The sequence below is a fragment of the Parambassis ranga genome, chromosome 1, assembly GCF_900634625.1.
Source record: "Parambassis ranga chromosome 1, fParRan2.1, whole genome shotgun sequence".
Lineage (NCBI taxonomy): Eukaryota > Metazoa > Chordata > Actinopteri > Ambassidae > Parambassis > Parambassis ranga.
In genome coordinates, this window is record NC_041022.1 from 2,788,817 (window position 1) to 2,815,879 (window position 27,063).

Below are 27,063 nucleotides of genomic sequence, written 5' to 3' on the forward strand. Positions count from 1 at the left end.
CCATCACACAGTGTTTCCGCCTCTCTGCAGGTGGTGCTGTTCATCATGGCGGTGTATCTGTACCGTGCATTTGGAGAAGGCCGCGCTCTGAAACGGACCAATCTGCTGGCTGGCAGAGACCACGCTCCCACCAATGACCTCGGGGAGCGGAACTACGCCTACAATGACCAGGATGGAGCTTACATAGACCCCCATCACCTGCCTTATCACCACGACAACCACGGCCACGTGTATGCTGACCAAGTGCAGAGCTACTAACCTGCTACAAACATTATAGGCCCAGGTTCTGGAAACATGAGCCTCCAACCAGCCTGCGGTCTTATACCCTCTGTTATCCAACAGACACAGCTTCTCAGAATACACACACACATCTTAGAGCAGGCACAAGCATAATCATATTTCACAGTAACATATCATGGATGAGATCATAGGAGGGACATCACATATATTTCCATAGTAAGACATATGGACAGACTGTCTCCACAAAGTCCAGCAGGCCATGCTGCTGACACAGGTTATTTCCAGAATTCTTCCAACACAACCTGTGTTCAGAGACGGAAACCAGAGTAAGATTTCTGGTCACCATTATTTATTTAAACATTAAACAATATATCATAAGATTACATGAGATTTATCCAAAAGAAACCCTTGTGATTCTGGACACAATGTTCATCAGCATCATAAGAGGGAAAGTGATAAACATACTGCAGGAGAAGTGAGTCAATGAAAGGATATGATACAAGATATTAAAAATATCCTCCCCTCAGCAGATCTCCTTGACATGAGTTACTGGCACTGAAATCTATAAACACACCAACACCTGTGTGGAAAACGACGAACGATGGCAAAAACACAGCTAACACTACACAACCAATACTAAAACAACACAACTGGGGAAGATGACGTACACAGGGAGGCTAAGCCTATACGTCTGAAGCTTGACATTTGTATGAGATAAATTTGGCAGATGACCCTGGTTGAAGGGCTCTCTCATAGACTCCCATGTTAAAAATGACACAGAAACTGCTTAATATTTGAAAAACTATACTGTTTTGAAAAAAATAACATTAATTAAGCAGGTAGAGCTGTAACCATATGGCATTTGGCTGCATTTGGCAGCCATATTTGTAGTCTTTATCACACTTTAAGCATTATAGCTGTCATATTGATCATCCTTCAGCTGTATAGTATTCGGCTACTTCTTTATCAATCGTTACACATGATATCTGCCGTATTCATTGCTATGGAGCTGTTTGCTACATGTCCACATCGCATATACTGTGTTGTAGAGCAACATCTTGTGATTCTGACTGTGTCCATACTGTTTGTCTGAAGGCTGAAGAAGTTGCTTAGAGGGTTTTTTTTTTACATATGAAATGCATTAGGAGGGGGACAGAGAGAGCTGCAGTTAGGGCAGTTGAGAAACATTCAGGTTGCCATGGATACAGGCAGGCAGGCAGGCAGGGCTGTTACCGTGGTGACAGGTGTACCTTTGATGACTCAGAGATCAAAGTTCATACCAAAGGTATATAAAGGTACAACTTTTTGCAATAAAGCTGTTGGTGGAAAGTTTTAAGGAGAGACACAGCAGGATATTTTGGAGAGTTTTGTGGAAACGAACCTGCCTGAATTACAAAGCAATAGGAGTCCTAAAGGAAAAATAATCTCAAGTGTGACTGAACGCAGAGAAGAGAACGATCAGAGAGGAAGAAGGAGACACACAGCTGCAGAGGAGGCTAACATCTCAGCAACAGATTTCTTCATACAGTCAGATTCGTGGTGAGTACCAACAGTAGTGAGTGATAAGTGCAACTTAAAGGTGAAGTGACTGGACCAGAGCAAACCTATTTTCTAACTCGCTGCCATTTCCACACCTTTTACAGGATCAATATGAAATTGCACACATTTGTAGAGCAAACACTTGTGATGTTCACAGTTCTTAAATTTTTTGTCTGAGTGTTTTGGTTTGGACACACAAAGCAGTTGTTCAGAGGGTGCAACCCCTATTAAAATACATGGGATCTGCCCTGAGAGGAGTAACAGGAGGCTGACACACCTCTCTCACCAACATTAATTAGGCTTAATTAGGCAGGCAGAGCTGTTACCATGGTGACAGGCTGTCACACCAGAAGCATACAAAGCAGCCATATTTGTAGTCTTTATCAGATTTTAAGCATTATATGTGTCATATTGCTCATCCTTCAGATGTATAGTGTCGCTAGTATTACGGCTACTTCTTTATCAATCATTACACATTATATCTGCCATATTCATCGCTATGGAGCTGTTTGCTACATGTCCACATCAAAATCATTTAGTCCCCCTAAGACTCAGCTATTATTCCAAGATCAGACAATTCACCTGCTATTCAAAGCAGTTATCCAGCTGCTGTTCAGAGTAATTCAGCTGCTTTTATGACTGATTCAGCTTGTGTTCAGAGTAATTCAGCCCTTGTTCTGCCATTCAGCTTCTATTCATATGCATTTAGATGTGTTTTTTCATATTTTTAGAGTTCAAAGCAATCGTTCAGATAAGCTTTCAAAGCAATGCTTCAGCTTCTGCAATCAAACTTGCATTTTCTTCAGGAGCCTTTTACAGCAGCGTATCTTCGGCATACATTGACCGATTTTAGCCATTCAGCCATTAAAATGTTCATCTCACAGAGGACATTCTGGGTCAACTTCAAGTTTTTTTAAAAAACTAGAAAAGGGCATTTCCTGAAGAAATGATTGCTGCAGCTGAAGCATGCTTGCTTTCATCATAGCAATTCAGAGCTTTGTATGCCTGCCTTTGTATGTGTGTCAGCTTGTCACCATGGTAACCGCTCTGCCTGCCTAATTAACCTTAATTAATGTTGGAGAGAGAGGTGTGTCAGCCTCCTGTTACTCCTCTCAGGGCAGATCCCATGTATTTTAATGGGGGTTGCACCCTCTGAACAACTGCTTGGTGTGTAGTTTTTTGGTGCAGCATATCTTCAGCATACATTGACCGATTTCAGTACAATACATTTCCAATGTTTCCCATCCAGGGTGTGTCGTGTCCTCACCGGGTATACCCCGCCTCTCACCCAAAGCTAGGATAGGCTCCAGCACCCCCGTGACCCTCCACTGCAGGACACGCGGGTTAACAGAAGATGGATGGGTGGATGTCCAAACTGATGCCTTCAGGCAGAAAACAAGAAGAGAAGCGCGAGAAGAAAGAGCGCAAAGAACAGGAGAAGTGCGAGAAGAAAGAGCGCAAAGAAAGAGAGAAGCGCGAGAAGAAAGAGCGCCAAGAACGAGAGAAGTGCGAGAAGAAAGAGCGCAAAGAACGAGAGAAGCGTGAGAAGAAAGAGCGCCAAGAACAAGAGAAGCGTGAGAAGAAAGAGCGCCAAGAACAAGAGAAGCGGGAGAAGAAAGAGCGCCAAGAACAAGAGAAGTGCGAGAAGAAAGAGCGCCAAGAACAAGAGAAGCGGGAGAAGAAAGAGCGCCAAGAACGAGAGAAGTGCGAGAAGAAAGAGCGCCAAGAACAAGAGAAGCGGGAGAAGAAAGGACAAACGGTGAAGCAGTTTATTGTGGAATCAGACGGCTTGATCACTGCACTGGAAAAGGCCAACAGGACCGTCCTCACAAATGAAAATCTCAGAAAGGCTGCCGGAGAACATACCCTTTGTTCTTCCAAGTGTGAGGAGCTCGCCAACGAGGTCTGCACTCTGAGGAGTGACCTACAGAAGGCCAACCAGACCGTCCAGGAAAAGGACAGTAAAATCAGCCAACTGTCAGAGGACAGGTCCTCCTTACAAGATCAGCTGAAAGGTGAGCAGGAATCAAGAGAAAGCGTTGTGAAACATCTTGATGAGCTCGAGAAATGTAACAGCGAACTTCATTCAGAGCTGGTTAGTAAGGAGTATGTCATCACTGACCTGTTAGCTGAAAACAGTCATGTCTGCGTTGAACTGGCCAAGAGCAAGGCCAAGTTCAGACAGTTGGAGGAGGGAGAGCTGGAATTTGAACAAAAACAGAAAAGTTTACAGCAGTCTCTGGCCCTGCAGCAAAAAGAGGCACTAGAGTTAAGGGTAAAGTGTGAACAGCTCAGAAAACAAAATGAAGACCTCAGACAGGCTGCCGAAGAACATACCAAGTGTTCTTCCAAGTGTGAGGAGCTGGCCAACGAGGTCTGCACCCTGAGGAGTGACCTACAGAAGGCCAACAAGACTGTCCAGGAAAAGGACAGTAAGATCAGCCAACTGTCAGAGGACAGGTCCTCCTTACAAGATCAGCTGAAATGTGAGCAGAAAGCAAAAGAATCAGAGGAGCTCAAGCAACATGACAGCGACCTGATTGCTAAGAGCAAGGATCCCTGCAACCAACTGTCCAAGAGCAGGGACAAGTACAGTCCGTTGGACCCCGAAGAGCTGGTAGACGTCTTTCTGCCACAATGGCTAAAATTACCGGAACCTCCAAAAAGAGAACATGTTGCAGAGACACCAGATAAGAGACTGGACAGGCTGTTCCGCATACACGAGCAGGGCACCCTAGACCCGGACGACCTAAGTGACCAGGAATATGCAGACTACCAGCACAGCTGGGACTACAACAAGAGTGTAGACCACCAGGACCGATACAGCCTGGGCAACCCGAAGATTGGGGATAATTGTGGAAAGGAGACAGGCGAAAGACAGACAAGAAGAAAGAAGAAAAAGAAGACAGACAGAAGATACTGAAGTGGACCTAAGTGTCTGAATTTAACCTGTTTTTTTCTGACAACCACCACTCATGTTCTGTTCTGGTCATTGTGTGTCTGTCATGTCAGTTTATAGCCTGACATTTAGTTTACATTGTTCACCTTTTACCACTTTTATGCATGTTTTATCTTGTTTACTGTACTTTTATTATTTTACTTTGATTTAATTAAAGTTTATTAAAGTTATTAACAGTGTCTGTGGTCCAAGTACATTCCCAAGTAGTAGATACACTGATGGATAACATTTACATGTCAGTGTAAGAGTCTCAAATCTTTGGGGTATTTGATGGTAAACTGATAGAGTTGGATTTATTGAACATAAACAGACAAATGTATTGCTTGAAATCAATAATTTGCTTGGCTTTGATCATTTGATTTGATTGATTATGTTAATCAGGGATCAAACATGGTTAGTTTTACTGTTAATTAATCATTAATTAATCAGCTATACATGCAGGTTCTCAACTGCAACCCCTAATTTTAATTTATACAAAAATGAGATTTACACATGTTGTATTAATTCATGTAAATTTTCGCTCATTAAGATGTTACATCAATCACTTCTGGTGCATTTGTGCGGGCTTCTATATTATATTTATTCATGTACCAATAACAGAATAGTTAATTATTCACATCTACTCCACTAGGTGGCAATATAACACCAAAGTTAGTGGAGCTCTGCACCTGTTCCCCTCTCTTTGCAGCCATGCAGCTCCACGTTGATGGAGCTTCAGTCATCCAGGTCATTTGTGGAGCAGGGCAGCTGGACTTGTTGGAGCTCCTTGAAGAGGTTTTGCTGCTCTGCTCCAAGCAGCTTCATCAGCTCTGCTTTCATCAGAAGCTGCAGAAGCTCCTCATTAACAAGATTAACAAGAAGTTTTAAATAAATGCAGCTATTCAACAGTTTCCCCTCATACACACACATTATATATACTCTACATATGTATATATATGTATGTATTGCAGGTATTTATTTTGGCCACTAGGTGGCAGCCGTGTAACAGTTTACCCAGAGTTATTGAGCCCCCCGGGACACCGTAGTTTGGGCGCAACTCTGCTGGACAAGCGCCTGCTTACCTTCAGTGTCGCTGTTCTACCTTGAAGGTAAGATGGGTTGTGTGGTCCGGGGATTTTCGTTGGTTTATGAGGCTAAAACCGCCTTTACTCTGTTGTATTTTTGTGAAGTACGTAGTTTGACGTGGTATCTGGCGGGTCTGAATAGTACGTGATGCCAGTAATGTTTGTTTTATTGTTGGCAGCTGGAATGGGGTGCGGCCGCTAGCATGTTACTGGCGAGCTGTCGGGTGGGTCTGCTAGCAGGCCGTCTGTGCAAAGGATGCGGGCAGATATGACTTTCTCTTTATGTTTTATCGTTCGTATTTATTTTTGATTTATTGTTTTTTAATGGCCTGAGTGTGACTTGAGTGTCGCTGTTCTACCTTGAAGGCGGTGTTTCGGAATCAAGTTGAAGCCCGTGGTCCAGTCACAATCACGACTCCCGCGTCTGGTGTTCTCCTCCCTCCACACGCAACTTCCACCACAATTCCCCACAACACAGCGCAGAGGAAAGGTGTCGAGGGTCTGACAGCGGACGTGCCGAGGCAGTGGGTTACATCTTTGGTGTTTGTGACGGTCGGCGACCGCGGACAGAGACTGGGACGTGCCTGGAGTGTCTGATAGGCACCTACCTTCAACTGTGTATCCTTACATGCTGTAGCAGTGAGCTTTAAATGTGATCGAGTCCTTTTGTAGCTTAAAGGAAAAAAAAATACTGATTTTTGGTTTTGCCTTGTTCTTAGAGATTTTGCTGAAGCTGATGTGATGAACATCAGTGGATAGCTATTAGTTACTGCTGTTGGGAGTGTTGTAGAAAAAAAAAAGTGACTGTGCCACATAGAATTGATTTGGATGGTGATTAATTTGCATTGCTCACTTAACATACACTGTGCTTTCTAATTTTGCTCTTACATAGTTTCACACACACACAACATACATGTATAGCAGCAGTGAGCAGATGTCAGGATGCCAAGTGACCACATAGACCCTCTGCTAAGCCTTGAGATGTCCCCAGTGGCGCCTTTAAGCACTCGTCCCCCTTCGGATCCATCAGTAAGCCACTCTTATCACCCAGCTGAGACCAAAGTGGATCTTCGCAGCAATGAGAGAACTGCTGACCCCGGCACAGTGAGCCAACAACCAGTGGTGAGACCAAAGCAAACCCCCCCCCCCCCCCCCCCCCCCCTTGCAGTATCCTGTATTTCAGCCCCAGCCCCTTAGGCACCCCCCAGGGCCTGAGCAGAAGTCATGGTTCAGTCCACAGCCTCCAGCTACTACAGGGCAACAGCCAGCTATGCCATGGGTCCCATCGGAAGGAAACCCTCTTGAGCCCCTGTCCCCTTTGCCCTCTCCTCTACTGGACTACTGCCACATGTACCACAATCCTCCCTGGATCCCCAACTCACTCTCCACCCCGCCCAGCCTACAAACCCAAGGCAATCTAGCTCCTTGCCCCAGCCCCCCCTGTTGAGCTACCAGAACCCCCAGGCAGTAGTCCCCACAGGCTGTACTCCACCTACTGGTCATATCCCCCAGGATATCCCAGTTCCTGTTTTCCATCCCCAGGGCCCTCAAGCCACTATTGGTCCACCTACTAATATTGCATGGGAACCCAGCATTGTAACGTCCACCCCTATGAATGTGGTGAATCCGGCCGCTAACTGCGTCGCCCCCTCAGTTTATCTCCATCCTAGAGTGTATCCTGAGGCCCCATTACAGCCTACACCCTCACCCCATTCCACCAACCCATTCTTGCCCTCATATGCTCCTAATCTCCCACTACGGACCCCGATGTCCTTCCCGAACCCGAGCACCAACAGAGAAAGCGTTTGAGGAACTGAGAGCAGAATATGGAGATGCACAAGGCTCTTTGGACCCATTAGCCGACTTCTATGAGCGTGGCCAGCGGCCTGGGGAGTCAGCCTGCTCCTATGCCATTGCACTTGAATCCACAGTACGCTCTGTGGAAGAAACTCAAAGAAGAGGCCGGCCTTTCCCTGATCGTGACAGCAAGCTCACCCGTCAGTTTTTGAGAGGGCTCACTGATGAGGAAGTGTATGTCAGATTTGCCCCCATGAAGCCAAGGCTCCTAAGCTTCAGGGAGCTGCAAGCCGAGCTACGTGAACTCGCAAGAGAATCGAAAAATGATGAATGAGATGGTCCAAAAACTGGCACTTAAGCAGGAGGAACACATAGCTAAATTGTCCAGTCTTGAGGCAAAGATAACTGCCCCTCCCACTACTCTTCCACCTAGACCTGGGGTCTCAAAGTAGCGGCCCGCAAGCCGATATTTTGTGGCCCCCTACACAAGTGTTAGTGCGGCCCGCACATTTTTCTCACACGCACTTATTTACTGAGGCTTGTCCTGTGCATTTTATTTTTATTATTAGTATTTCTCTGATATTTAGTTTGAATTTTTTTTTGAGGAGTGGCAGCCTCCGTTCTGCTCAGCGTGTCGTTTCTGTCTCTGCATGCTCGCGCATTTCTCCGCTGCAGAGTAGTTCCGCCCCCCGACACACATACACACACACACACACACACACACACACACACACACACAGGCGTGCGCACACACATGTGAGCGTACTGCACCAGAGGAATGAGAGCGCGCATTGAAAACTGTGTCAAGCGACGCGCTGTCTGTTGGACAGTTCTCAGCAGCCTAGCCATGCTGGTATGTTGACGGTGTGTTTTTTCAGGTGCGGCGTGATCTCAGTGCGCATGTAGCAGTGCTCCGTCAGAATATAGTCCCAGAATGGATCAAACTAGGAGACTGCCGCGTGTTAATCAGCATTTCCATTTGTGCTCGCTGTGAATACTCAGCTCACATGAAGTACTTGGAGTTTCTTTCTTTCTTTTTAATCAGGATGCTAGTTGAATGGAACACATGTTCTCAGTAGCTGCCCTCACTGTAAACAAGCTGCGCACACGCCTGACTCCTGGACATGTGTGTGTGTGAGGAGCCAGTGAACAACTTCTTTTCATGTTAAAGCAGCTGGACATGTTTTATTTAATTTCTCTTCACAATAGATTTTGTTATTTTAGCCTACATAAATGTCATTGTCTGTACTGTATCCCCAATGGTACAGCAAATCACTCATTAAGGAATATGACATGCAGTTTATTTAGTAAACAATGTTTAGTCTTAGTGAAACTGAGGGAAATTCAGGCCCAGGAAAATCATCTCTTATCAATTCGATCGATAAGGTCATTCAACTAACGATTATTGAATTAATCAATATTTTCCATCCCTATTCTGACCTGTTATTAATAAAGATAGAGATGATTGGACCAGTTGTACTTTTTTGGAATATTTGAAACCCTTTTTTTAATGTGGCCTTAATGCGGCCCAGCCTCACCCAGACTATACCCCCAGCGGCCCCTGCCTCTCCACCCCAACTCCCAACCACCCAGCCCCACAGATTCCCGGCAGCAGTGAGAGTGTCACGTGTTATCGGTGCGAGAAGCGAGGGCATATAGCCCGTGTCTGCAGCAGTGTTAATTTTGGCAGCAAATTTGAATTTAGTTTTTATTTTTGTCTTGTGACTAAAATATCATTTAATTTTAGTCACATTTTAGTCATCAAGATTTTCAACTTTTAGTCTAGTTTTAGTCGACTAAAATTCTATGATATATATATATGTGTGTGTGTGTCATGAAATTAAGGTTTTTTTGTGCAAAAAACACATACACAGCTTTAACTTTTGACACAAAATTTTTATTTAAGTGCCCTTATCTTTTATGAAAAGAATTTTTAAAAACGAAACAAAAAAATGTGACCTGCTCTCCCTGAATAAGATATACACTGTTCAATAACAGAGTGCATGACATTCTTCACTGTCAGTAGCTGGAAATGCAACAATTCCTTTTAAGGATCTTCAACTACAACATAACTGCAAACCTCCAGATCTTGTAGTGCATGGAGATAAAAATCTGTCAACATCAAAACACCTAATAAAAATATAACATTGCTTTCAGAATAGTTATGCAACTTGTTGCTATAATTTCAGAAAACAGATTTATTTGGTTCGATTCATCTTAAGAAAAGCACTTCGCGCCAATGTGACCCTTGCTCGGTTGCGCCGACCTCGAGTGAGATCACCTGTGACACTAAATACCCTCTCTGCAAATGCTTGAGAAGCTGGCATAGCCAATATGTCTAATGCAAAAGGTTTTAAGTTGTGATATAAGGTGTCACTTTTTTCCAGACAGAAGTCAGTCCCTGTGTCACATGTGATGGGCTGTGAAAGCTCTTCCTTATACTTTATGATCTGCTGCCTCATGCTGCTTGTGGAGGTCCTCTGTTTAGACTTTGTGCTGCATTTTGAAAGAAACCTGAAGACTGGCTGCTTTGATGAGGACGGTGCTGATTTGGAGTCCTCTGCTTCCTTCCTATTCTCCTCTCCATCATCTTCAGACAGATCCTCATGTTGGGAATGTGACTGAGTGGACTGGACCAAGTACTCCTCTGCCTGTTTCAGCAGTTCCTGGATATTTTCATTATCCACTTCAACAAGAGTTTCACAAACAGTAGGGTTGACAAAGCAGGCAGCCGCTACAAGTGGTAAGAACCTTTCATCAGTTCCAAGATCCATGCAAAGCGCTGGTTCATACTTCCTGTCATTTTCCGTGCAAGAGCAGCAAGGTCTCGGTGGCTAGTGCTCTCTTCAAAGTCAGCAAGGTGGCTGAGGAGGTCAAAAAGAGCAGGAACCACAAGGGACATGGACATGGTGAAGGGTTTGAGTGTGTTCTGCAAAAGGCAGCAGTAGTTCATGCAGTGACTTCAGCTTTTGCCACTCACTAGGGAGCAAGCTGTCCCATCCCATGTCATTTGCAATTTTGCAGACTGAGTCTTTAATTTTAAGGAGTCTTGCAACCATGTTGAATATGCTTGACCATCGTGTAGGGCAGTCATTTACAACAGTAAGGCCACATTCATCCAAAATCCTTTGTGTTGCAACAGAGGACTTGCGGAAAAGCTTCACCACTGACCGTGCTTTATCAAGGACTCTCTTGACACTTGCCTCCTTCTGTATTGTGTGGACGACGAGCTGTAATGTATGCACCACACATGGCATTCGTTGTATATCCATGTCAATATGTTGGTATCTAAAAAGGACGAACACAGACAAATGAGCATATTAATAAATAACATAAAAAGGCTTCCATTTACTGTAAATTACAAACACTTTATGGTGGATTACTTGTGGGATTAATAAATTATTGTAATTTATTAAGCAATTATCTTAGATTACAGATCTTGTGGGGAAAATGCAATTCCCTTTCATGTAAATGTAATGAAAAAATGGGCTCACCGCATGTCATCAGTTTCAGGCTCACAGTCACTTTCAGCCATTGGGGAGTCTTCTGAATCCTCAGTGGTGGCTTCTCCCTCTGGTGTGATGCGTTTAAATGCTGCCACCATATTACTGCCATTGTCTGTGATCACAGTGATGATCTTCTCATCTGATATGCCCCAATCTTGCATACATTGATCCACACATGCTTTGATGGATTGTGCAGTGTGTGGATGTGCCACTTGTTCCAGGGCCAACAATATATGTTCTGGCTTATTTTGTTCTACACAAAAGTAACACAGGCATTCTGGCGTGGCCACCCTATCCTCAGTGGGCAACAGCTGCAAACATCCAAATTGCCAATAGAGGGTGCTGGAGGCCAGAAAGTGCCTTACTACGGAGTGCTGCACAACAACCTGAAAGTGATGGGTGAGGTTTGCCTGCTTTTGTTGTTCCAGATACTGAATATCGCTCCGCAGTCCCTCTGTTGGTAGGCACCAATGTGCTCCGTGCTGCTAAAAGGCATCTCCAAGCCACTTACGGACAGCAGTTCCTCCACCAAATTAAGGACCACTATCCTGAGTGGTACACGGCTCTGCTGGAAATTGGGGATGACTGGCAGAGAAGGACAGATGGCTTAGTGGGCCCCGCTGTCTACACAGGCCACAAGATTCTCATTCCTGGAGGAAAAGAAATGGACTTAATGTGCAAGATTAAAGGTGACCCACAGAGGAAAACTTACACAGCTGTTATTGAAGGTCATCCCTCTCTGCAGGTCTCCCAAAACCACCTGATTGCCAAAGTACTTGCTGATGTGAAGAAATGCTGTGTCCCGGTTCGAGTTATGAACCTATCCCAGCAATGTGTAGTTGTCAGGCCACGTACACAGCTGGCAAATGCTTTCCTGGTGCAAAATGTTGTGGAGATTTCAAATGAGAAACAGGAGGATGGTGAAAAGAAACAGGGAAACGATGCTTGTCTGAGTTTTAATCAGGTGGTGGCAGGCTACGGTGTTGATCTGAGCGAGGCGGCGGTGGAGAACGAACAACAGCGCACTCTCCTGGTTGAGCTTGTGGCGAGAAATAAAGGTGTGTTTTCCCAGCATTCTACGGACTTTGGCCACACAAAGATTGTGCAGCATGAAATACCTCTCATTGATCCTAAACCCTTTTGCCTCCCATATCGGAAGATTCCCCCCTCCCAGTGGCAGGATGTCAGGCATCTGCTGAGTGAGATGGAGAAGGCAGGAGTTATCAGACCAAGTAAGAGTCCATATGCCTCACCAGTGGTGATTGTAACCAAGAAAGATGGGTCACTGCGGTTGTGCGTAGACTATAGGAGGCTGAATTCCTGCAGCACGAGAGATGCTTTTCCTCTGCCGAGGATTGAGGAGGCGCTAGAGGCCCTGGTTCAGGTGAAGTGTTTCTCCACACTTGACCTCACCTCAGGCTACTGGCAGGTGGAAGTAGCAGAACCAGACAGGCACAAGACAGCATTCAGCACCCCCATGGGGCTGTTTGAGGCCAACAGGATGCCTTTCGGGCTGCAGAATGAACCATCCACATTTCAGAGGCTCATGACGTGCTGTTTTGGTGACCTGAACTTCACTCACCTGCTGATTTATCTCGATGACCTCATCATTTTCTCCAGAAAATTCGATGAGCACCTAGAGAGACTCTAACTGGTGTTTGACCGACTACGAGCGCATGGATTAAAACTAAAGCCCTCCAGGTGCCTGCTGGTGAGGAGAGAGAAACGATATCCCGGTCATGTGGCGTCAGCAGATGGGATTAAACCAGATCCAGAGAAGGTCAGCAAGGTCAAAGAGTGGCCGAGGCCGACGACTAGAAGAGAAGTGCTGCAGTTTTTGGGGTTTGCTGGCTACTACAGGCGATATGTGCAGAACTACTCCACGCTGAAGGCTCTCTTGTATCGCCTCACTTCTGGTGACCCCAAGAAGAAAAAAAGAGGAAAAATAAAGAGTGCAGGTCCTGGACCGCCATTCATGTGGACAAGCAGATGTGAGGAGGCAAAACTTGTCACTGCACCAGTGCTTGGTTACCCCGACTATAGCAGGCCGTTTGTCCTCCAAACCAACGCATCTGGTGAGGGGCTTGGCGCCATCCTGGCACAGGAGCAGGATGGAGCAGAGGTTCATAGCCTGTGCAAGTCGTGGTTTGAGCCCAGCAGAGACGAGATACCCTGCACATAAACTTGAGTTTCTGGCCTTGAAATGGGCGGTGACGGACAAGTTCTGTGACCACCTCTATGGCCGTGAATTTTGTGTGCAGACTGACAACAACCCCCTCAAGTATGTGATGTCACCTGCAAAGCTGGATGCAACAGGTCAGCGGTGGGTGTCTCAGCTGTCTGCGTTCAACTTTAGCATCCAGTACCGCAGAGGTCAAAATAACACAAATGCGGACGCCCTCTCTCGCCTGTCACAGCAGGAAGTGTCTCAGGTTCTACAGTCATGCCCTCAGCGAGTGGACTCCAGTGAGCAGCCCGAACCTCCACCTGCACCAGAATTCCAGCTTTTCCCTGTTGCCTCTGGGGGGCCTGAGCCTAGCCAACCTCTACCAGCTGAGCATTATGAATCCCAGTGCATGTTTCTCCCAGTCCAGCGGGGAGAGGAGCCAGTGCAGGAAGAGCCTGAGACTGAGCTGGATGCAGGGGAGATGAGCACTGAGTTGGATTCAGCACAGGACTGTGTTCAGGGGGATACAGAGGAATGTGTGGAGGGGACGTTGACTGAGTCGTCAGACAGAGAGGATGAGCACACAAAAATAGAGATCGGACGGCTGAGTGAGGGAGCGGAAGCAGAAGAGGCTGTGAGAGTAGATGGCACATCTCAGAGTCTGGGCCCCCCTAGGAGGAACCCACGAAGGGACCGACACCCCCCAAAGAGACTGTGCTTAGTGCAGCAGGCACTAGGACCAGTAAGTGACCAAGAGAAGATAAGAAGAGGATGGGAGTTGTGGCAGAGAATTAGGGCCAAGAGAGCAGCTAGTTAGTAGCATCACATTAGGTGTAGTGCATTTGTTTGAGCTGAACCTACATGCATGTTTACGACACAACACGTTTCATTTGTTTCAGTGGGTGGTCTTAGTAGTTTTTGTTTTTGTCTGATGGCTGGGACGCCATCATTTAAAGTAGGGGTGGGTGTAAGGCAGGTATTTATTTTGGCCACTAGGTGGCATCCGTGTAACAGTTTACCCAGACTTAATGAGCTCCTGCAGCTCCTGTCTGTGAGCAGACTCGTCACCATTCCTAATCAACCCCACCACTGTTGTGTCGTCTGCTCATGTGATGACCGTGCTGGTGTCCTGTGATGGGGTGTAGATCCTTAAAGGTTGAACATATGTAGTTTTTAATTTTCATATTATAATCATGTTGATGAAGATTCTCAGTCATCCAGGTCATCATACGTAGAGAAGATTGAAGCAAGGCGTCTGGACTTGTAGAGTTTTCTAGAAGATGTTTCGCTGCTCATCCAAGCAGCTTCATCAGTTCTGTTTGGTGGGAAACATGGTTTATATGTGGTTACAGACCTCAGTGGGTGGGTCTGGGTAAAACTTAAATAAACAATAGCACTAAATGTTACCATACTTACCTGTGATGTTCTGGCTGACTGGGCCAGGTGTGTCTAACGACTGGCTAACGGCTATGAAACTGCCGGAGGGGGACTGGTTGACAGCCCTTTGTTCTTACTGTGAGTATGTGCAAACTTCCTGGGAATGGATGGAATCACTGCATTGTATGTGGTGGAAAGATGATGTCTGAGGCCACCACCTCTGTTAAGGGAAGGTTTTTCCAGCTTAACATAGATGGCTTCCTTGACTCCTCTTTCAAACCACCTTTCCTCCCTGTCTAACATGTGGACATTGTTGTCCTCAAAGGAGTGTCCTTTGTCTTTGAGGTGGAGGTGAACAACTGAGTCTTGTCCTGAGGAGGTGGCTCTCCTGTGCTGAGCCATTCTTCTGTGGAGTGGTTGTTTAGTTTCTCCAATGTACAGATCAGAACATTCCTCACTGCACTGGACTGCATATATCACATTGCTGTGTTTCTCCCTGGGAGTCTGATCCTTCAGGTGAACCAGTCTCTGTCTCAGTGTTGTCATGGGTTTGAAATGGACCGGGATGTCATGGTTGTTGAAGATCCTGCGGAGTTTCTCTGATACTCCTGACACATATGGAATGGAGATGTTCTTTGTCCACCAGTTGTTGTCCTTCTTCTTGTTGTTGGGGGGTCTTGTTTTTGTGGCTTTGATGAGTGCCCACTTCGGGTAGCCACAGGTCTGCAGGGCCTTCCTGATGTGGTGTTGCTCCTTCTTCTTCCCCTCTGAGCTGGTTGGTACAGTTTGTGCTCTGTGATGCAGGGTCCTGATGACTCCCAGTTTGTGTTCCAGTGGGTGGTGTGAATCAAACCAAATGTGTGGGTTTCCTGTACACTTCATTGAGGCTCCTGTCCTCCTCAATATGTACTGTGCAGTCCAAGAAGGCCAGATTGTTGTCCCTGGTGTCCTCCCGAGTGAACTTGATGTTGTTATCCACTGCGTTGATGTGTTCTGTGAACCGTTCCACTTCATTGGTCTTGATTTTGACCCAGGTGTCATCCACATATCTAAACCAGTGGGTGGGGGTGGTTCCAGGATAGGAACTCAGGGCTCTTCTCTCCACTTCTTCCAATATAGAGGTTGGCCACAATAGGAGACACAGGTGATCCCATCTGTCTGTAAAAGTTCCCATTGTACTGGAAATAAGTGGTGGTCAGGCAGAGGTCCAGCAGGTCACAGATGTGGTCTGGCGTGAGGTTGGTTCTCTCCTTGAGTGTGCTGTCTTGTGTGAGGCACGTCCTTACCATCTCTGTGGCTTCTGATGTAGGGATGCAGGTGAACAAGGAGGTGACATCAAATGAGACCATGGTGTCGTCTGGGTCCATTCGGATCTTCTCCACCTTGTTCACAAAGTCCTGAGAATTGTGGATGTGATGTGGTGTCAGGAGTTCAGCCAAGTGCTTAGCCACGTTGTATGTGACTGAGTTTGTGCTGCTGACGATGGGTCTGAGGGGGACTCCTTCCTGTTCTATCTTGGGGAGTCCATACAGGTGTGGAGTGGCTTCCCCAGGATACAGTCGATGTAATCATGTGTTTTCTGTTAATGTGTCTATTTTCAACAGACTCATCAGCTGATAAAGGTAAAGTAGAAGTAACCTACATGATGCTAAACATAAAAAATCATTTAAGTAACTTATTTACTCTACAGTAGTAAAATTTTCTACTTAAAAAATTCCCTATTGTGTGCTCAATTTATGAACTGTATTATTAACCTTTGTGTCCGGTGACACATCACACACTAACAGGCACCATTTAACTTATTATTGACTTCATTCTGCATCAGTTTGGCACTTTGGAAATGTGCTTCTGTGCACCAGCCATAACCATTCACTCTGCAAAGTGTCTCTTTGTGAAGAGCCTAGAATCCCTTCTCTTCAATGCTGGTTTGTCTCTTTAAAAAACGGTCACTCAGCCTACATCACATGTGTTTATGTTATCATCTAGAGGCATTTTATTCTGCCTCCTGGAAATCCCTCTTGAACCCACAGACTGATTCGTTGTATAGAATAGAACCTTGATTTTCTCGTTTGTGCAGAGAATGTGAACGGAAAAACATCTACTCTCTGCTGATGGTAGTTATGAGTCCAATTTGATAATAAAACACTAATATTCAAATGTACTGATGAGATATATGAGATATATTAGTGACCTGCAGCATGCTAACCATCTCGTGCCAACCTGTACAGTTGTGTAATACAATTTTCTACCACCAGATCAGATATTTCCCCCTCTGTGCAACACAGGAGGAAGATGAAGCATCCTCTTTGTCAAATCTTCTTTTTTCATATATAAATTCAAATGGCCTGCAGACTCTAAAACAGTTTATGTGGGTTGTCTGATTCACATCTGTCCTATAAATACTGCTGGGAGAGTTTCCTAAGAACAAGATTTTGGTGCATTTGTCTGTTCTTATTTTAAAGAATCAATTCCATTATTTTCTCTATTTTTTATTTGGCTTCATCAGTGCCCTCTGGTGGCTGTGTGTTGGTATTGTCAAATAGCTGCAAGTATCAGAATCAGAATTTATCCCCGAGGGGAAATTCTTTTTTGTTACAGACAAAGAAATCAAAGATAAATTGAAATATGAAATAGAAATATATAATACATATCTAAATACCTAGATAGTATTTAAATCCCTGAGTTGTGTCTAAAGAAGAAGAAACATATTTACTACTGTATAAAAACCTTTACATAGTAAAGAGCAGGACATGAATGAACCAGTATGAATGTACAGTGTCTGAGTGACTGTTACGGTTCAGAGTTCAGTTTCTGAACGAGCTCCTGTAGCTGGTCAGCACAGTGTGGAGCGGGTGACAGGGACAGCTCAGTATAGTCTTTATTTTGGACCACGTCCTCCTCTGACACACCTCTGTCAGAGAGTCCAGGTCCTCTCCCACAACATGGCCTTATGTGATAGACTGTGTGCCGCGTCTCCTTGGAGACTCTTAGACCAGTTTAATGTTTATAGACAATGAGGAAGTGAACTCTGATCGCAGGTGTTTGCAGTGTCGGTCCTCTGAGGGTCAGACGGAGGGACTTGAACGGACCGTGGTCTGCTGCCTGTGGAGATGAAGGTGGAGGTGAAGGTGGAGCTGCTGAAGTTCTGCTTGGCAGTCTTTAACACCGTGTTTCTGGTGAGTCCATCTTCACTTCCTTCAATAAGCTCAGGGGACTTTTTCATCCAGGAAGTCCGAGAAAAGATTCCTCTGGATTAATCAGTCAGAATCCTTCTGATCATCACTGATATATTTTCAATGTATTGTTTTTCTATTTCTTTTCGTTTGTTTTGAATTGTTGATATCAGCTGGTTTATTCAGTAGTTTCCTCTTTGAAGCCAACAGCAGGAACAGATGTTCACTTTAACAGTAAAGCACAGTCTGAACAGTGATGATGCTCAGAGCCTTGTCGTTGACCTTTGACCTCTGTAGGTTGTGGGTCTGAGTGCGGCCGGCTGTGCGATCTGGATCCTGTTCGACAGAGGAAGCTTCCTGAACTCCCTCCCCTCCGGTAAAGACTGCAGCTTTAAAGGATCAGCCCAACATTTACAAAGAGGACGCTGCTTTAGCCTAGCTTAGCACAAAGACTGTAAACAAGAGGGAACTGTTAGCATAGCTCAATGACACTGTGTGTGTGTGTCTCTGTGTGTGCAGAGGAGCTGCAGGTGGTGTCCGTGGGCCTGCTGGTGATCGGTGCGGTGGTGGTGGCGGTCAGCGTGGCTGGATGTGTGGCAGCGACCTGTGAGATCAGGTTCCTGCTGCTGACGGTGAGTCAGTGTAACGTCTGATGCTGCATTCAGGTCACGTGGGAAAATGCTGCGACCACATCCAGGGCTCAGTCAGGTGTTTTTACCTGTGTGTCCCTCGGCTGATGTGTGGTGGGTTTCTTGAAAGAACACTGTGAGAAATAAAATCCTGTTTTGTTTCTTAGTGCTGCCCCCTGCTGGTAACCTGTGCTATTATTTATTGTAACATTTACACACTGACCTGACTCCTCTTCCTCCTCCTCCTCCTCCTCAGTACCTTGGCTTCCTGGCCGTCCTGGTCCTGGGTCAGCTCTTCATCACACTGCTGCTGCTCATAAACAGACAGAGGGTGAGCGTCCACCCTCAAGTGGCCGGGCTGTGGATGATTCTGATTGGCTGCAGCTTTGATTGATGGGTGAGGCGTTCATCAGTGTGACCTGCAGGTGTGTGTGTGTGTTTGCAGATCGAACAGAGCCTGAGTGCAGCCGTGGATCAGGTCATCGGTCAGTATGAAGGCAGCCGCTACAGCAGACTGATGGACAACGTGCAGCAGGCTGTGAGTCCCAGCTCCTCACCGAGGACACACACTGACACACACACACACACTAAGACACACACCAACACTGTGACTGACTCACAGGGCGGCTGCTGTGGCATGACCGGTGCTGCTGATTGGCTGAGCAACACCTACATCCAGAGCCTGAACCTGACGAGTCCAGACGTGCTTCCGTGTTCCTGCTTTCACTCGTTTCAGCGCAGCGTCAACTCTTCCTGGTGCTCCGAGCTGCTGAACCTCACTCTGATTGGCCAAGGGAACGGCACCTTCACTCAGGTACCGCTGACCGCCACACAGAGCGGCACGAGCTCGCTCCTGAGGGGGCGCCGGCGGCTCTTAACCTGCTGTGTTTCATATTGCTGGTGTGATGTGATGTTTTACCCATGATGCTGCTGGGTTTGTGGTTTTCAGGGCTGCAGTCAGACGTTCAGTGATTGGCTGCAGGAGAACTCACTGACCATCATCGCCATGGACGTCGCCCTGCTGTCACTGCAGGTAGTAACACTGCACTGCCTGCAGAGGGCGCAAACACGCCTTTGTCACAGTCTGAGGGTTTTTAGGTGTCTTCACTGAGTCACCAGCAGATCACTTTGACCTGTCAGCACTTCCTGTCTGCTTCTGATTGGATGGTTTTGAATCAACATGGCTGCCTGTTTGTGGTTATATGACATAAACATTTAATTAAGGGTGAAGAAGAAGGAAGATCAGCGCAGCTCTGTATCTGTTAATAGATGAGGTACTGAGGTAGGTGCTGAGACCAAGCAGCACAATCTGCAGTTCCTCCAGTGTCCACTAGAGGCTGTCTCATACAGTGAGTCTGGATGGTAACCTTATGTTACTCTAGCTCCATCACACTGTGTTTCCGCCTCTCTGCAGGTGGTGCTGTTCATCATGGCGGTGTATCTGTACCGTGCATTTGGAGAAGGCCGCGCTCTGAAACGGACCAATCTGCTGGCTGGCAGAGACCACGCTCCCACCGATGACCTCGGGGAGCCGAACTACGCCTACAATGACCAGGATGGAGCTTACATAGACCCCCATCACCTGCCTTATCACCACGACGACCACGGCCAGGTGTATGTGGACCAAGTGCAGAGCTACTAACCTGCTACAAACATTATAGGCCCAGGTTCTGGTTCTGGAAACATGAGCCTCCAACCAGCCTGCGGTCTTATACCCTCTGTTATCCAACAGACACAGCTTCTCAGAATACACACACACACATCTTAGAGTAGGCACAAGCATAATCATATTTCACAGTAACATATCATGGATGAGATCATAGGAGGGACATCACATATATTTCCATAGTAAGACATATGGACAGACTGTCTCCACAAAGTCCAGCGGGCCATGCTGCTGACACAGGTTATTTCCAGAATTCTTCCAACACAACCTGTGTTCAGAGACGGAAACCAGAGTAAGATTTCTGGTCACCATTATTTATTTAAACATTAAACAATATATCATAAGATTACATGAGATTTATCCAAAAGAAACCCTTGTGATTCTGGACACAATGTTCATCAGCATCATAAGAGGGAAAGTGATAAATATACTGCAGGAGAAGTGAGTCAATGAAAGGATATGATACAAGATATTAAAAATATCCTCCCCTCAGCAGATCTCCTTGACATGAGTTACTGGCACTGAAATCTATAAACACACCAACACCTGTGTGGAAAACGACGAACGATGGCAAAAACACAGCTAACACCTCACGACCAATACTAAAACAACACAACTGGAGAAGATGACGTACACAGGGAGGCTAAGCCTATACGTCTGAAGCTTGACATTTGTAGGAGCTAAATTTGGCAGATGACCCTGGTTGAAGGGCTCTCTCATAGACTCCCATGTTAAAAATGACACAGAAACTGCTTAATATTTGAAAAACTATACTGTTTTGAAAAAAATAACATTAATTAAGCAGGTAGAGCTGTAACCATATGGCATTTGGCAGCCATATTTGTAGTCTTTATCAGACTTTAAGCATTATAGCTGTCATATTGATCATCCTTCAGCTGTATAGTATTCGGCTACTTCTTTATCAATCGTTACACATGATATCTGCCGTATTCATTGCTATGGAGCTGTTTGCTACATGTCCACATCTTATATACTGTGTTGTAGAGCAACATCTTGTGATTCTGACTGTGTCCATACTGTTTGTCTGAAGGCTGAAGAAGTTGCTTAGAGGGTTTTTTTTTACATATGAAATGCATTAGGAGGGGGACAGAGAGAGCTGCAGTTAGGGGCAGTTGAGAAACATTCAGGTTGCCATGGATACAGGCAGGCAGGCAGGCAGGGCTGTTACCGTGGTGACAGGTGTACCTTTGATGACTCAGTGATCAAAGGCATACCAAAGGTATATAAAGGTACAACTTTTTGCAATAAAGCTATTGGTGGAAAGTTTTAAGGAGAGACACAGCAGGATATTTTGGAGAGTTTTGTGGAAACGAACCTGCCTGAATTACAAAGCAATAGGAGTCCTAAAGGAAAAATAATCTCAAGTGTGACTGAACGCAGAGAAGAGAAGGATCAGAGAGGAAGAAGGAGACACACAGCTGCAGAGGAGGCTAAAATCTCAGCAACAGATTTCTTCATACAGTCAGATTCGTGGTGAGTACCAACAGTAGTGAGTGATAAGTGCAACTTAAAGGTGAAGTGACTGGACCAGAGCAAACCTATTTTCTAACTCGCTGCCATTTCCACACCTTTTACAGGATCAACATGAAATTGCACACATTTGTAGAGCAAACACTTGTGATGCTCACAGTTCTTAATTTTTTGTCTGAGTGTTTTGGTTTGGACACACAAAGCAGTTGTTCAGAGGGTGCAACCCCTATTAAAATACATGGGATCTGCCCTGAGAGGAGTAACAGGAGGCTGACACACCTCTCTCACCAACATTAATTAGGCTTAATTAGGCAGGCAGAGCTGTTACCATGGTGACAGGCTGTCACACAAGAAGCATACAAAGCAGCCATATTTGTAGTCTTTATCAGATTTTAAGCATTATATGTGTCATATTGCTCATCCTTCAGCTGTATAGTGTCGCTAGTATTACGGCTACTTCTTTATCAATCATTACACATGATATCTGCCATATTCATCGCTATGGAGCTGTTTGCTACATGTCCACATCAAAATCATTTAGTCCCCCTAAGACTCAGCTATTATTCCAAGATCAGACAATTCACCTGCTATTCAAAGCAGTTATCCAGCTGCTGTTCAGGTAATTCAGCTGCTTTTATGACTGATTCAGCTTGTGTTCAGAGTAATTCAGCCCTTGTTCTGCCATTCAGCTTCTATTCATATGCATTTAGATGTGTTTTTTCATATTTTTAGAGTTCAAAGCAATCGTTCAGATAAGCTTTCAAAGCAATGCTTCAGCTTCTGCAATCAAACTTGCATTTTCTTCAGGAGCCTTTTACAGCAGCGTATCTTCGGCATACATTGACCGATTTTAGCCATTCAGCCATTAAAATGTTCATCTCACAGAGGACATTCTGGGTCAACTTCAAGTTTTTTTCAAAAAACTAGAAAAGGGCATTTCCTGAAGAAATGATTGCTGCAGCTGAAGCATGCTTGCTTTCATCATAGCAATTCAGAGCTTTGTACGCCTGCCATTGTATGTGTGTCAGCTTGTCACCATGGTAACCGCTCTGCCTGCCTAATTAACCTTAATTAATGTTGGAGAGAGAGGTGTGTCAGCCTCCTGTTACTCCTCTCAGGGCAGATCCCATGTATTTTAATGGGGGTTGCACCCTCTGAACAACTGCTTGGTGTGTAGTTTTTTGGTGCAGCATATCTTCAGCATACATTGACCGATTTCAGTACAATACATTTCCAATGTTTCCCATCCAGGGTGTGTCGTGTCCTCACAGGGTATACCCCGCCTCTCACCCAAAGCTAGGATAGGCTCCAGCCCCCCCGTGACCCTCCACTGCAGGACACGCGGGTTAACAGAAGATGGATGGGTGGATGTCCAAACTGATGCCTTCAGGCAGAAAACAAGAAGAGAAGCGCGAGAAGAAAGAGCGCCAAGAACAGGAGAAGTGCGAGAAGAAAGAGCGCAAAGAAAGAGAGAAGCGCGAGAAGAAAGAGCGCCAAGAACGAGAGAAGTGCGAGAAGAAAGAGCGCCAAGAACGAGAGAAGCGGGAGAAGAAAGAGCGCCAAGAACGAGAGAAGTGCGAGAAGAAAGAGCGCCAAGAACAAGAGAAGCGTGAGAAGAAAGAGCGCCAAGAACAAGAGAAGCGGGAGAAGAAAGGACAAACGGTGAAGCAGTTTATTGTGGAATCAGATGGCTTGATCACTGCACTGGAAAAGGCCAACAGGACCGTCCTCACAAATGAAAATCTCAGAAAGGCTGCCGGAGAACATACCCTTTGTTCTTCCAAGTGTGAGGAGCTCGCCAACGAGGTCTGCACTCTGAGGAGTGACCTACAGAAGGCCTACCAGACCGTCCAGGAAAAGGACAGTAAAATCAGCCAACTGTCAGAGGACAGGTCCTCCTTACAAGATCAGCTGAAAGGTGAGCAGGAATCAAGAGAAAGCGTTGTGAAACATCTTGATGAGCTCGAGAAATGTAACAGCGAACTTCATTCAGAGCTGGTTAGTAAGGAGTATGTCATCACTGACCTGTTAGCTGAAAACAGTCATGTCTGCGTTGAACTGGCCAAGAGCAAGGCCAAGTTCAGACAGTTGGAGGAGGGAGAGCTGGAATTTGAACAAAAACAGAAAAGTTTACAGCAGTCTCTGGCCCTGCAGCAAAAAGAGGCACTAGAGTTAAGGGTAAAGTGTGAACAGCTCAGAAAACAAAATGAAGACCTCAGACAGGCTGCCGAAGAACATACCAAGTGTTCTTCCAAGTGTGAGGAGCTGGCCAACGAGGTCTGCAGTCTGAGGAGTGACCTACAGAAGGCCAACAAGACTGTCCAGGAAAAGGACAGTAAGATCAGCCAACTGTCAGAGGACAGGTCCTCCTTACAAGATCAGCTGAAATGTGAGCAGAAAGCAAAAGAATCAGAGGAGCTCAAGCAACATGACAGCGACCTGATTGCTGAGAGCAAGGATCCATGCAACCAACTGTCCAAGAGCAGGGACAAGTACAGTCCGTTGGACCCCGAAGAGCTGGTAGACGTCTTTCTGCCACAATGGCTAAAATTACCGGAACCTCCAAAAAGAGAACATGTTGCAGAGACACCAGATAAGAGACTGGACAGGCTGTACCGCATACACGAGCAGGGCACCCTAGACCCGGACGACCTAAGTGACCAGGAATATGCAGACTACCAGCACAGCTGGGACTACAACAAGAGTGTAGACCACCAGGACCGATACAGCCTGGGCAACCCGAAGATTGGGGATAATTGTGGAAAGGAGACAGGCGAAAGACAGACAAGAAGAAAGAAGAAAAAGAAGACAGACAGAAGATACTGAAGTGGACCTAAGTGTCTGAATTTAACCTGTTTTTTTCTGACAACCACCACTCATGTTCTGTTCTGGTCATTGTGTGTCTGTCATGTCAGTTTATAGCCTGACATTTAGTTTACATTGTTCACCTTTTACCACTTTTATGCATGTTTTATCTTGTTTACTGTACTTTTATTATTTTACTTTGATTTAATTAAAGTTTATTAAAGTTATTAACAGTGTCTGTGGTCCAAGTACATTCCCAAGTAGTAGTAGTAGTAGTAGTAGATACACTGATGGATAACATTTACATGTCAGTGTAAGAGTCTCAAATCTTTGGGGTATTTGATGGTAAACTGATAGAGTTGGATTTATTGAACATAAACATACAAATGTATTGCTTGAAATCAATAATTTGCTTGGCTTTGGTCATTTGATTTGATTGATTATGTTAATCAGGGATCAAACATGGTTAGTTTTGCTGTTAATTAATCATTAATTAATCAGCTATACATGCAGGTTCTCAACTGTAACCCCTAATTTTAATTTATACAAAATGAGATTTACACATGTTGTATTAATTCATGTTAATTTTTGCTCATTAAGATGTTACATCAATCACTTCTGGTGCATTTGTGCGGGCTTCTATATTATATTTATTCATGTACCAATAACAGAATAGTTAATTATTCACATCTACTCCACTAGGTGGCAATATAACACCAAAGTTAGTGGAGCTCTGCACCTGTTCCCCTCTCTTTGCAGCCATGCAGCTCCACGTTGATGGAGCTTCAGTCATCCAGGTCATTTGTGGAGCAGGGCAGCTGGACTTGTTGGAGCTCCTTGAAGAGGTTTTGCTGCTCTGCTCCAAGCAGCTTCATCAGCTCTGCTTTCATCAGAAGCTGCAGGAGCTCCTCACTAACAAGAACTCCACTCTGTGTGATAGAGAGACCAGAGAAGTGTAAACCCAGGGACTGTAGAGATGGTGGAGCTCTCTGTGACGTTATATTGATGTTAGACTCAACTTAAAGAAAACGCTGGGAGGAAGCTGTTGTCTACTTAAAGTTACAGCAGATGGTATTATTTGGCTGATGATCTGTTGTTTGCCATATCTGCCATATCTCACATCCGAAAGGGGGGAAAGCTCGAGCGGAGAGGCTGCTGATCAGAAGACCCCCCGGGATCTAGACCTGGTGGTGGTGTGACTTGGGACTTGCTTGAGACTTGAAGGTTGTGACTTGAGACTTGCTTGTGACTTGCACATGAGTGACTTACTCCCACCTCTGGTAGTCGGTAACAGAGTTCAGTCTTGGTGATGATCTGGCTGAGGGGGTTCAGGCCTATGCAGAACAGCAGCGAGGACAGAGCATCTCCCTGGTAGAGGCCACACTTGATGGAGACTTCTGCAATTGGCTTGAAGTTGGCCACTATAGGGTTGTTTTCCACAGCCCCATTGAGTTCTTTATGAAGGTCCTTATAGGGTCCTATTGATGTTGTCCAGGATCCATGTGTGCGGCATTGAGTCGTATGCTTTCTTGTAGTCAGTCCAGGCAGTGCACAGGTTGGTCTGTCTGGTCTTACAGTCCAGAGACTGACTGCTTTATCCACCAGTAGTTGATGTTTTACTCCCCTGGGGTCCTTACCTATTCCTTCCTGGGCCCTGCTCATGTATTGGGGCCATGTGCTTACTCATCTTAGCCGCTATGATGCCTGACAGGAGCTTCCATGTTGTGCAGGTTATTGGCCGGTAGTTGGATATGGGACTGCTCCCTTTTGGGGGTCCTTCAGGATCAGGACTGTCCTGACACTGTCTTTGCATGTGGTACGTGTGGCTGCAGACCTATGGGTGTGAACAGGAGCTTGACATTTCAGTGTACAGGATGGGTTTTGAATTTCAGGTGTCTAAATTAGCTTGTGCACACAGTGTGAAGGATCAGTGCTCACTGCATGTCAGTGACACAGCTCCTATCACATTCCATCAGCGGCATTGATGACCTGTGGCCTAAAAGGATCGACGCGTGCTCCATGTAACATGTTTGGGCAGACGTTTTCTGCTCATCCACCGATCGGTGCGTCTCATTCTTCTCTCCTCAGTCACTATATGTCCAATTACTTCTGACGTTTACACACATTCAGTTAGATTATCTCTGCAAGAACAAGGTCACCTTCCTCCAGTATTTTTCCTCTGATGTGTAGATGACTGACTTCCAGCCATAGTTCAGTATGGTTTTGTCTTTAGGGGTAGAAACTGTCCCTAACCCGGACTGTGTGTGTTCTGAGTTCTGGAGTGTGTGGAGTGTGAGGAGTCCTTGAGGATGTTATGACTGGTCTTCAGGCAGCAGGAGTTGAAGATGTGGGTTTGTTATTTTGCCTGCAGCCTTAATGACTCTCTGCAGCAGCTCCCCCACCACGCCAGCATGCCACGGGTCAGGACGCTCTCAGCGGTGCTGCGGTAGGGATAGGTTCACCTCCCTGAGTGTTCTCAGGAAGTATAAACTCTGCTGTGCCTTCCCAGAAATTGGAAGTTGGAAACGCTCTCCACTTCCTCCTCCCTCCCTCCCTCCCTCCCCTCTGTCGATGTACAGTGGTGTATGTGGGTCTTTGTAGATCCTTAAAGGTTGAACATATGTAGTTTTTAATTTTCATATTATAATCA

At 45.6% G+C, this 27,063-nt stretch overlaps 1 protein-coding gene across 1 annotated transcript; it reads left to right on the forward strand.

Annotated features, from left to right (window-relative positions):
- Positions 1-17,677: 17,677 nt before the first annotated feature.
- On the forward strand, positions 17,678-25,898 carry LOC114445466 (CD82 antigen-like). Its single transcript, XM_028420583.1, has 11 exons — positions 17,678-17,825; positions 18,120-18,198; positions 18,342-18,454; positions 18,708-18,782; positions 18,897-18,989; positions 19,074-19,265; positions 19,401-19,484; positions 19,866-20,065; positions 22,860-22,895; positions 24,179-24,314; positions 25,698-25,898. The coding sequence occupies exons 1-11, from the start codon at positions 17,760-17,762 to the stop codon at positions 25,896-25,898; spliced, it is 1,275 nt and encodes a 424-aa protein (XP_028276384.1). The 5' UTR covers positions 17,678-17,759.
- Positions 25,899-27,063: the final 1,165 nt, after the last annotated feature.

Excerpts from the sequence above, each read along its gene's own strand:
- LOC114445466 (XM_028420583.1), top strand. The coding sequence starts at position 17,760 with ATGAAGGTGGAGGTGAAGGTGGAGCTGCTGAAGTTCTGCTTGGCAGTC. Across the intron at positions 18,783-18,896 it reads TGCTCATAAACAGACAGAGG|ATCGAACAGAGCCTGAGTGC; the intron begins GTGAGCGTCCAC and ends GTGTGTTTGCAG. Across the intron at positions 19,485-19,865 it reads TCGCCCTGCTGTCACTGCAG|GTGGTGCTGTTCATCATGGC; the intron begins GTAGTAACACTG and ends GCCTCTCTGCAG.